Raw genomic sequence first — 13,446 nt, forward strand, 5'->3', positions numbered from 1 at the left:
CTGTAACGTAACAAAATGTGGATAAAGGAAGAAATCTGAATCCATTTTACGAATACTCTGTATGTGTGTGTGTGTACTTGCCTGTCTCTTCGCCTCCCGTAGTTTGCGTTTTAAAGCGGTGAGGATTCGTTGGACCTCCCAGAGCCTCTCTTCTTTAGACAGATCCTTCACCCCAGCCTGGAGGTCTCTGTGAAGGCAGTTCAGCAGGAACTCCTGGGGGGGGGGACATTATCATACAGAATTATAGTAACCTTTAATATTAACTACACAATATGTTACACTGAACAAAAATATATAAAAACACAACATGCAACAATTTCAAAGAGTTACAGTTTTTAGAAGGAAATCAAGTAAATTAAAAAATATATGTATAATAAATGAAGCCATAATTTATGGGTTTCACATGACCTCTCAGGGCTGGGGATGACATAGTCCCATCCACTGAGGAGCAAGGCCCAGCCAATCAGAATGATTCTTTTCTCACACAAAAGGGCTTTATTACAGACAGAAATACTCCTCAGACGATCCCACAGGTGGATTCCGGTAGTCAGCAAGCCACTTGCACTCAAAACTTGAGACATCTGTGGCATTTGTATTTATTATGGATCCCCATTAGTTCCTGTCAAGGCAGCAGCTACTCTTCCTGGAGTTTATTATGGATCCCCATTAGTTCCTGTAAAGGCAGCAGCTACTCTTCCTGGGGTTTATTATGGATCCCCATTAGTTCCTGCCAAGGCAGCAGCTACTCTTCCTGGGGTTTATTATGGTTCCCCATTAGTTCCTGTCAAGGCAGCAGCTACTCTTCCTGGGGTTTATTATGGATCCCCATTAGTTCCTGCCAAAGCAGCAGCTACTCTTCCTGGGATCCAGCATAATTAAGGCAGTTTATACAATTTTTTTAACATTACAATACATTCACATACCTACAATACATTCACATACCTACAACACACTGTGTTCCCTCAGGCCCCCTACTCCACCACTACCACATATCTACAACACACTGTGTGCCCTCAGGCCCCTACTCCACCACTACCACATATCTACAACACACTGTGTGCTCTCAGGCCCCGCTCCACCACATATCTACAACACACTGTGTGTCCTCAGGCCCCTACTCCACCACACTGTGTTCCCTCAGGCCCCTACTCCACCACATATCTACAACACACTGTGTGTCCTCAGGCCCCTACTCCACCACTACCACATATCTACAACACACTGTGTGCCCTCAGGCCCCTACTCCACCACATATCTACAACACACTGTGTGCCCTCAGGCCCCTACTCCACCACATATCTACAACACACTGTGCCCTCAGGCCCCTACTCCACCACTACCACATATCTACAACACACTGTGTGCCCTCAGGCCCCTACTGTGTGCCCCACCACTACCACATATCTACAACACACTGTGTGCCCTCAGGCCCCTACTCCACCACTACACATATCTACAACACACTGTGTGCCCTCAGGCCCCTACTCCACCACTACATATCTACAACACACTGTGTGCCCTCAGGCCCCTACTCCACCACTACCACATATCTACAACACACTGTGTTCCCTCAGGCCCACTACACATCTCCACCAGGCCCCTATATCTACAACACACTGTGTGTCCTCAGGCCCCTACTCCACCACTACCACATATCTACAACACACTGTGTGCCCTCAGGCCCCTACTCCACCACATATCTACAACACACTGTGTGCCCTCAGGCCCCTACTCCACCACATATCTACAACACACTGTGCCCTCAGGCCCCTACTCCACCACTACCACATATCTACAACACACTGTGTGCCCTCAGGCCCCTACTCCACCACTACCACATATCTACAACACACTGTGTGCCCTCAGGCCCCTACTCCACCACATATCTACAGTACTAAATCTGTGTGTATGTACATATGTTATCGTGTGTGTCTCTTCACAGTCCCCCGCTGTTCCATAAGGTGTATTTTTATCAGTTTTTTAAATCTAATTTTACTACTTGAATCAGTTACCTGATGTGGAATAGAGTTCCATGTAGTCATGGCTCTATGAGGTACTGTGGAATAGAGTTCCATGTAGCCATGGCTCTATGTAGTACTGTGGAATAGAGTTCCATGTAGCCATGGCTCTATGTAGTACTGTGGAATAGAGTTCCATGTAGCCATGGCTCTATGTAGTACTGTGGAATAGAGTTCCATGTAGCCATGGCTCTATGTAGTACTGTGGAATAGAGTTCCATGTAGTCATGGCTATGTAGTCTGTGGAATAGATGTAGTCATGGCTCTGTAGTACTGTGGAATAGAGTTCCATGTAGTCATGGCTCTATGTAGTACTGTGGAATAGAGTTCCATGTAGTCATGGCTCTATGTAGTACTGTGGAATAGAGTTCCATGTAGTCATGGCTCTATGTAGTACTGTGGAATAGAGTTCCATGTAGTCATGGCTCTATGTAGTACTGTGGAATAGAGCTCCATGTAGTCATGGCTCTATGTAGTACTGTGGAATAGAGCTCCATGTAGTCATGGCTCTATGTAGTACTGTGGAATAGAGCTCCATGTAGTCATGGCTCTATGTAGTACTGTGGAATAGAGCTCCATGTAGTCATGGCTCTATGTAGTACTGTGGAATAGAGCTCCATGTAGTCATGGCTCTATGTAGTACTGTGGAATAGAGCTCCATGTAGTCATGGCTCTATGTAGTACTGTGGAATAGAGCTCCATGTAGTCATGGCTCTATGTAGTACTGTGGAATAGAGTTCCATGTAGTCATGGCTCTATGTAGTACTGTGGAATAGAGCTCCATGTAGTCATGGCTCTATGTAGTACTGTGGAATAGAGTTCCATGTAGTCATGGCTCTATGTAGTACTGTGGAATAGAGTTCCATGTAGTCATGGCTCTATGTAGTACTGTGGAATAGAGTTCCATGTAGTCATGGCTCTATGTAGTACTGTGGAATAGAGTTCCATGTAGTCATGGCTCTATGTAGTACTGTGGAATAGAGTTCCATGTAGTCATGGCTCTATGTAGTACTGTGGAATAGAGTTCCATGTAGTCATGGCTCTATGTAGTACTGTGGAATAGAGTTCCATGTAGTCATGGCTCTATGTAGTACTGTGGAATAGAGTTCCATGTAGTCATGGCTCTATGTAGTACTGTGGAATAGAGTTCCATGTAGTCATGGCTCTATGTAGTACTGTGGAATAGAGTTCCATGTAGTCATGGCTCTATGTAGTACTGTGGAATAGAGTTCCATATAGTCATGGCTCTATGTAGTACTGTAGAATAGAGTTCCATGTAGTGATGACTCTATGTAGTACTGTGGATTAGAGTTCCATATAGTCATGGCTCTATGTAGTACTGTACGCCTCCCATAGTCTGTTCTGGACTTGGGGACTGTGAAGAGACCTCTGGTGGCATGTCTTGTGGCGTATGCATGGGTGTCTGAGCTGTGTGCCAGTCGTTTACACACAGCTCGGTGCATTCAACATGTCAATACCGCTCACATTGTATGACAGAACTGCACATTTTAGAGTGGTCTTTTTATTGTCCCCAGCACAAGCTACACCAGTGGCATGATCATGCTGTTTAAAATCAGCTTTCATGATAATTCATCCACCTGACAGCTGTGGCATATCTTGGCAAAAGGAGAAATGTTTCATAAAAGATCCTAGAAATTTTCCAGATGCACAAAATTTTTTGAGAAATTAGCTTTTTTGTGCATTTGGAAAATTTCTAGGATCTTTTATGAAACACTTTACATGAAACTAAACATGCGTTTACATTTCTAGGATCTTTTATGAAACACTTTACATGAAACTAAACATGCGTTTAAATTTCTAGGATCTTTTATGTGAATTTACATGCGTTTATATTTTTTGTGTAGTTTAAATCTCGGTGGAGTTGGGTTACGACGACCGTGGGCTGAGTGGATACCTCCGACTGCATCAAGTCACTGTCAGTCGATACGAGGATAATAATAATGAATAATAATAATAAATAATAATAATGAATAATAATAATAAATAATAATAATGAATAATAATGAATAATAATAATGAATAATAATAATAATAAATAATGAATAATAATAATGAATAATAATAATAATAATAATAATAATAATAAATAATAATAATAAATAATGAATAATAATAATAATAATGAATAATAATAATAATAAATAATGAATAATAATAATAATAATAATAATAAATAATGAATAATAATAATAATAAATAATAATAATGAATAATAATAATAAATAATAATAATAAATAATAATAATAATAAATAATAATAATAATAATAATAAATAATAATAATGAATAATAATAATAAATAATAATAATAATAAATAATGAATAATAATAATGAATAATAATAATAAATAATAATAATAAATAATAATAATAAATAATAAAAATAAATAATAATAATAATAATAAATAATAATAAATAATAATAATGAATAATAATAATGAATAATAATAATAAATAATAATAATAAATAATGAATAATAATAATGAATAATAATAATAAATAATAATAATAAATAATAATAATGAATAATAATAATAAATAATAATAATGAATAATAATAATAAATAATAATAAATAATAATAATGAATAATAATAATAATAAATAATAAATAATAATAATAATAATAATAATAATAATAATAATAATAATAATAATAATGAATAATAATAATAAATAATAATAATAAATAATAATAATGAATAATAATAATAAATAATAATAATGAATAATAATAATAATAAATAATGAATAATAATAATGAATAATAATAATAAATAATAATAATAAATAATAATAATAATAATAAATAATGAATAATAATAATAATGAATAATAAATAATAATAATAATAATAATAAATAATAATAAATAATAATAATAAATAATAAATAATAAATCATGAATAATAATAATGAATAATAATAATGAATAATAATAATAAATAATAATAATAAATAATAATAATAATAATAATAAAATAAATAATAATAATAAATAATAATAATACATTTACATTTAAGTCATTTAGCAGACGCTCTTATCCAGAGCGACTTACAAATTGGTGCTTTCACCTTATGACATCCAGTGGAACAGCCACTTTACAATAGTGCATCTAGGTCTTTTAAGGGGGTGAGAAGGGTTACTTTATCCTATCCTAGGTATTCCTTAAAGAGGTGGGGTTTCAGGTGTCTCCGGAAGGTGGTGATTGATTAATAAATAATAATAATAATAAATAATGAATAATAATAATAAATAATAATAATAAATAATAATAATAATAAATAATGAATAATAATGAATAATAATAAATAATGAATAATTAATGAATAATTAATAATAATTAATAAATCATAATGAATAATAATAATGAATAATAATAATAAATAATAATAATAATAAATCATAATGAATAATGAATAATAATAAATAATGAATAATAATAAATAATGAATAATAATAATGAATAATAATAAATAATGAATAATAATAAATAATGAATGAATAATAATAAATACTAATAATAATGAATAATAATGAATAATAATAATGAATAATAATAATAATAATAATAAATCATAATGAATAATAATAATAATAAATAATAATAATAATGAATAATAATAATGAATAATAATAAATAATGAATAATAATAAATACTAATAATAATGAATAATAATGAATAATAATAATGAATAATAATAATAATGAATAATAATAATAATAATGAATAATAATAATAATGAATAATAATAAATAATAATGAATAATAATAATAAATAATGAATAATAATGAATAATAATAAATAATGAATAATAATGAATAATAATAAATAATGAATAATAATGAATAATAATGAATAATAATAATAATGAATAATAATAAATAATAATAATGAATAATAATAATAAATAATAATAATAATAATAAATAATGAATAATAATAATGAATAATAATAATAAATAATAATAATAAATAATAATAATACATAATAATAATGAATAATAATAATAAATAATAATAATGAATAATAATAATAAATAATAATAAATAATAATAATGAATAATAATAATAATAAATAATAATAATGAATAATAATAATGAATAATAATAATAATAAATAATGAATAATAATAATGAATAATAATAATGAATAATAATAATAAATAATAATAATAAATCATGAATAATAATAATGAATAATAATAATAAATAATAATAATAAATAATAATAATAATAAATAATAATAATAAATAATAATAAATAATAATAATAATAAATAATAATAATGAATAATAATAATAAATAATAATAATAATAAATAATGAATAATAATGAATAATAATAAATAATGAATAGTAATGAATAATTAATAATAATTAATAATAATAATAAATCATAATGAATAATGAATAATAATAATGAATAATAATAATAAATAATAATAATAAATCATAATGAATAATAATAATGAATAATAATAAATAATGAATAATAATAATGAATAATAATAAATAATGAATAATAATAAATAATGAATGAATAATAATAAATACTAATAATAATGAATAATAATGAATAATAATAATGAATAATAATAATGAATAATAATAATAAATAATAATAATAAATGAATAATGAATAATAATAAATAATAATAATAATGAATAATAATAATGAATAATAATAAATAATGAATAATAATAAATAATGAATAATAATAATAAATAATGAATAATAATAAATACTAATAATAATGAATAATAATGAATAATAATAATAATGAATAATAATAATGAATAATAATAATAATAATGAATAATAATAAATAATAATAATAAATAATGAATAATAATGAATAATAATAAATAATGAATAATAATGAATAATAATGAATAATAAATAATAATGAACAATAATGATAAATAATGAATCATAATGAATAATAATAATAATGAACAATAATGAATAATAATAATGAATAATAATAATGAATCATAATGAATAATAATAATAATGAATAATAATAATAATGAATAATAATAATAATAATAAATAATGAATAATAATAATAATGAATAATAATAATGAATAATAAATAATAATGAATAATAAATAATAATGAATAATAAATAATAATGAATAATAATAAATAATAAATAATAATGAATAATAATAATAAATAATGAATAATAATAATGAATAATAAATAATAATGAATAATAATAATAAATAATGAATAATAATGAATAATAATAAATAATAATGAATAATAATGAATAATAATAATGAATAATAATGAATAATAATGAATAATAATAAATAATAATGAATAATAATGAATAATAAATAATAATAGTGAGAGGAATAACAGTAGTGTGTTGCTTCACAATCACACTAGCAATAACGAGGCTATATACAAAGAGTACCTGTACAGAGTGAATGTGCAGGGGTACGAGGTCGTTGAGGTAATATGTACATGTTGGTAGGGGTATTGGTGACTAGGTAATCAGGATAGATAATAGCAGCAGCGTGTGTTGGGAGTGTCAGTATGTATTTGGGTCGACTCCAGTGAGTGGACGTAGAGTCGACGTGAGAGTCCGTGGTAATAAAAAGGATCAATGCAGTCGTCTGGGTAGCCATTTTGATTAACAGTTTCAGAAGTCTTATGGCTTGGGGCTAGAAGCTGTTCAGGTTCCATTTGGTCCCAGACTTGGTGCTCTGGTACCGCTTGCCGAACGGGAGTAGAGTGAACAGTCTATGGCTTGGGTGGATGTGGTCTTTTTGACAATTTTTCCGGGCCTTTCTGTGACACCGCCTGGTATAGAGACATGGGCAGCTGTGAGGAGAAAGGTGTATTCGACAGGTCTTTCACCATGTTACAGAACCTTTTTTTGGAGGGGGGGGTTTTAGACCCACAAAAAGAGAACTGTATTTGAACAAAAAGTTTAGTTTAAAAAAAGTATGGATTTCAGTAAACAAAGAACGGCACGAAGCTACAGAAGACCAACGTCGGTACAAAGCTACAGAAGACCAACGTAGGTACGAGCTACAGAAGACCAACGCAGGTACAAGCTACAGAAGACCAACGTAGGTACGAGCTACAGAAGACCAACGTAGGTACGAGCTACAGAAGACCAACGTAGGTACGAGCTACAGAAGACCAACGTAGGTACGAAGCTACAGAAGACCAACGTAGGTACGAAGCTACAGAAGACCAACGTAGGTACGAAGCTACAGAAGACCAACGCAGGTACGAGCTACAGAAGACCAACGTAGGTACGAGCTACAGAAGACCAACGTAGGTACGAGCTACAGAAGACCAACGAGGTACGGTTACAGAAGACCAACGTAGGTACGAAGCTACAGAAGACCAACGTAGGTACGAAGCTACAGAAGACCAACGTAGGTACGAAGCTACAGAAGACCAACGTAGGTACGAAGCTACAGAAGACCAACGTAGGTACGAAGCTACAGAAGACCAACGTAGGTACGAAGCTACAGAAGACCAACGTAGGCACGAAGCTACAGAAGACCAACGTAGGTACGAAGCTACAGAAGACCAACGTAGGTACGGTTACAGAAGACCAACGTAGGTACAGAAGACCAACGAGGCACGAGCTACAGAAGACCAACACGAAGCTACAGAAGACCAACGAGGTACGATGGCTACAGAAGACCAGAAGACCAACGTAGGTACGAAGCTACAGAAGACCAACGTAGGTACGAAGCTACAGAAGACCAACGTAGGTACGAAGCTACAGAAGACCAACGTAGGTACAAGCTACAGAAGACCAATGTAGGTACAAGCTACGGGTTTAACAATTCACAGCCTGGATGGAGTCGGAGGTTCAGTCCTCCCACGGCCGTCTCCGCTCAACTCCATTGATGTGCTGTACATCGTGGCGAGGAGGGGGAACGACTAGGCTACCTTTTAATACAGAGATGAACAGGAAGTCACAGGAAGTCCTATTGAGACACTGGAGATCGTACAGACCCAGACAATGATTAGTGTCCACAAATTCTGATACGGTGTGTTCCCACTGAGATTTTTATTAAGATGGACAAAATAACAAAACCACAGCAATAGCTTTTTACTGGAGCAGCATCAGTGTCCTAGATACCATCTACTGCCCCTTAAAAACTGCCTCAGTGTCCTAGATAACATCTACTGCCCCTTAAAAACTGCCTCAGTGTCCTAGATACCATCTACTGCCCCTTAAAAACTGCCTCAGTGACTAAAGTTGTACTGCAAATATCTGTTCAAACCATCCCAACCTGTCGTCGTATCTCCTCCTTGATGCTGTCCTGTGTCTCTGGCAGGGCCGGCATGGTGGCAGCATTGGACCAGCGGAGCGGACGGGATACGGGCCTCAGAAACACGTCCCCAAACAGCTCTCTCACGTGGGTGAAGAACATGTACAGGACCCTGTTACCAATCTGGAGGAAAGAGGACAGGGAGTCAAAAATACAGACAGAAGACTAGAGGAGGATATAGGTCACTTGCATATTAATTGCACTGGCGCAGTATTAACCCTCTGAGCTAAAGTCTAGTAGTTTGTAAGGGTGATAATGAAGTCTGCTAGTTCAGTGTAAGTGGAGCAACCAACATCGCACCCTGTTGGGAATGCATTAGCTCTAAAGAACTGGGCCAGGATTTCACTGAGGACCCTTCTCTCCCTCCCTCCCCTGAACAGATCTATGGGATTCCTGTATGTAATGAAAAGCGCTCTACAAATACAATTCATTCTTATTACCTGTACAGTGGGGTTGAGTACGATGGATATATTCTGGATATTCATCTTGGTGTCGGTCTCTCTTGTGATAACATGGTCCATATGAGTGACCAGCCAGGACAGGAGCAGACGACTGCCGGGGGGCACCTCCGTTAAGAGACGCTGGAACTCTGCCACCTGACAAATAAAACACCGTTCTAGAACTCTGCCACCTGACAAATAAAACACCGTTCTAGAACTCTGCCACCTGACAAATAAAACACAGTTCTAGAACTCTGCCACCTGACAAATAAAACACCGTTCTAGAACTCGGTCACCTGACAAATAAAAGACCGTTCTAGAACTCTGCCACCTGACAAATAAAACACAGTTCTAGAACTCTGCCACCTGACAAATAAAACACTGTTCTAGAACTGTCACCTGACAAATAAAACACTGTTCTAGAACTGTCACCTGACAAATAAAACACCGTTCTAGAACGCTGTCACCTGACAAATAAAACACCGTTCTAGAACGCTGTCACCTGACAAATAAAACACCGTTCTAGAACTGTCACCTGACAAATAAAACACTGTTCTAGAACTGTCACCTGACAAATAAAACACTGTTCTAGAACTGTCACCTGACAAATAAAACACCGTTCTAGAACTGTCACCTGACAAATAAAACACCGTTCTACAACTGTCACCTGACAAATAAAACACTGTTCTAGAACTGTCACCTGACAAATAAAACATTGTTCTACAACTGTCACCTGACAAATAAAACACTGTTCTAGAACTCGGTCACCTGACAAATAAAAGAACGTTCTAGAACTCTGCCACCTGACAAAGAATACATTGTTTTAGAACTATTTTTGAAAACACACACAGGGACCAAACTTGTGAACTTTTGCTTATACCATAGTTTAAACGGCAGGGTAGCCTAGTGGTTAGAGCGTTGGACTAGTAACCGGAAGGTTGCGAGTTCAAACCCCCGAGCTGACAAGGTACAAATCTGTCGTTCTGCCCCTGAACAGGCAGTAAACCCACTGTTCCCAGGCCGTCATTGAAAATAAGAATGTGTTCTTAATTGACTTGCCTGGTTAAATAAAGGTAAAATTAAAAATTAAAAACCATTGGCCTAATGTCTAGCTGCTAGCTTTTCTCATAGGCCAATTTGTTCAAATTAGTCACGATGCTTTAAGACGGCCAGCTGATCAGATAATTATATCCGGTAACAAAATAACAAATCAACCTATCAGAGACCTTAAAATGGTACAGCCTCCATCCAATCGCATTTGTTAAACAGGCCACCATAAGCAGATCCAACTAGCCATCCAACTGCTTTGTTTTATTCGTTACCCATGGTCAAAGTGGAGTAGGCAACTATATTTTAATATGACACTGTCTTGACCAGGCTACAGACATTATACAACATTCAAAAAGCTTTTCCAAATCATGTCCAATCAATTGAATTTACCACAGGTGGACTCCAATCAAGTTGTAGAAGCATCTCAAGGATGACCAATGGAAACAGGATGCACCTGAGCTCAATTTCTAGTCTCATAGCAAAGGGTCTAAATACTTCTGTAAATAAGGTGTCTTGTTTTTAATTCTTAATACATTCGCAAAAACTTCTAAAGACCTGTTTTCGGATTGTCGTTATGGGGTATTGTGTGTAGATTGATGAGGGGGAAAAATAAACTGATCAATAATATCTAAAGCTAGTCATCAAATCAGCTCCTCACCTTGTCAGCCTCAGCCGGTCTACTGCAGGCGTCCTCAAAGCGTTGAGCCAGGTCTCGCCCCAGAATGTTCTCAGGAAGTTCTCGGAGGTACTGCTTCAACAGGCTAGCTACGGTGTGAGGGTCATACTCTTCCAAGCATGGACACTCCTCGCGGTCATACGATGCCTTCAGCTCATCCACTTTAGACTTCATACCTGGGAGGGAAAGACAGAGGAGGAGGGAGGGTTAATACTAGAGGTCGACCGATTATGATTTTTTCAACACCAATACTGATTATTGGAGGACCAAAAATGGCGAAACCGATTAATCGGACAATTTTTTTACATTTAATTTATTTGTAATAATTACAATTACAACAATACTGAATGAACACTTATTTTAACTTAATATAATACATCGATAAAATCTATTTAGCCTCAAGTAATAATGAAACATTTTCAATTTTGTTTAAATAATGCAAAAACAAAGTGTTGGAGAAGAATGTAAAAGTGCAATATGTGCCACGTAAAAAAGCTAACGTTTAAGTTCCTTGCTCAGAACATATGAAAGCTGGTGGTTCCTTTTAACATGAGTCTTCAATATTCCCAGGTAAGAAGTGTTAGGTTGTAGTTATTATAGGAATTATAGGACTATTTCTCTCTATACCATTTGTATTTCATATACCTTTGACTATTCAATGTTCTTATAGGCACTTTAGTATTGCCAGTGTAACAGTATAGCTTCCGTCCCTCTCCTCACTCCTACCTGGGCTCGAACCAGGAACACAACGACAACAGCCACCCTCGAAGCAGCGTTACCCATGCAGAGCAAGGGGACCAACTACTAGAAGGCTCAGAGTGAGTGACGTTTGAAATGCTATTAGCCTGCGCTAACTAGCTAGCCATTTCACTTTGGTTATACCAGCCTCAGCTCGGGAGTTGATAGGCTTGAAGTCATAAACAGCGCAATGCTTGACGCACAACGAAGAGCTGCTGGCAAAATGCACAAAAGTGCTGTTTAAATGAATGTTTACGCGCCTGGTTCTGCCTACCACCGCTCAGTCAGATACTTAGATACTTGTATGCTTAGTCAGATTATATGCAACGCAGGACACGCTAGATAATATCTAGTAATATCATCAATCATGTGTAGTTAACTAGTGATTATGATTGATTGTTTTTTTATAAGGTAAATTTAATGCATTTGCGTAACAGGCAGTCTCCTTGTGGAGTGCAACGAGAGAGAGGCAGGTTGTTATTGCGTTGGACTAGTTAACTGTAAGGTTGCAAGATTGGATCCCCCGAGCTGACAAGGTGAAAATCTGTTGTTCTGCCCCTGAACGAGGCAGTTAACCCCACTGTTCCTAGGCCGTCATTGAAAATAAGAATGTGTTCTTAACTGACTTGCCTAGTTAAATAAAGGTAAAATAAAAAATATCGGCAAATCGGCGCCCAAAAATACAGATTTCTGATTGACACACAGTAGATTCCCCTCACACACCAAGACATACCTGACACACGGTAGATTCCCTTCACACACCAAGACATACCTGACACACGGTAGATTCCCCTCACACACCAAGACATACGGTAGATTCCCCTCACACACCAAGACATACCTGACACACAGTAGATTCCCTTCACACACCAAGACATGACACACGGTAGATTCCCTTCACACACCAAGACATACCCGACACACGGTAGATTCCCTTCACACACCAAGACATACGGTAGATTCCCCTCACACACCAAGACATACGGTAGTTTCACCTCACACACCAAGACATACGGTAGATTCCCCTCACACACCAAGACATACCTGACACACGGTAGATTCCCTTCACACACCAAGACATACCTGACACACGGTAGATTCCCCTCACACACCAAGACATACCTGACACACGGTAGATTCCCCTCACACACCAAGACATACCTGACACACAGTAGATTCC

General features: G+C 34.7%; 1 protein-coding gene across 1 annotated transcript in view; it reads right to left on the reverse strand.

Annotated features, from left to right (window-relative positions):
* Positions 1-13,446, reverse strand: part of ralbp1 (ralA binding protein 1) — a 77,467-nt gene that overhangs the window by 56,255 nt on the left and 7,766 nt on the right. Inside the window, exons 6-9 of the mRNA XM_065013807.1 lie at positions 11,511-11,704; positions 9,803-9,958; positions 9,324-9,485; positions 82-213 (exon numbers count right to left, since the gene is read on the reverse strand). Coding sequence (XP_064869879.1) covers positions 82-213; positions 9,324-9,485; positions 9,803-9,958; positions 11,511-11,704 — 644 coding nt within the window. The remainder of the gene's footprint in view (positions 1-81; positions 214-9,323; positions 9,486-9,802; positions 9,959-11,510; positions 11,705-13,446) is intronic.

This window comes from Oncorhynchus nerka, linkage group LG9b (genome assembly GCF_034236695.1).
Source record: "Oncorhynchus nerka isolate Pitt River linkage group LG9b, Oner_Uvic_2.0, whole genome shotgun sequence".
Taxonomy (NCBI): domain Eukaryota; kingdom Metazoa; phylum Chordata; class Actinopteri; order Salmoniformes; family Salmonidae; genus Oncorhynchus; species Oncorhynchus nerka.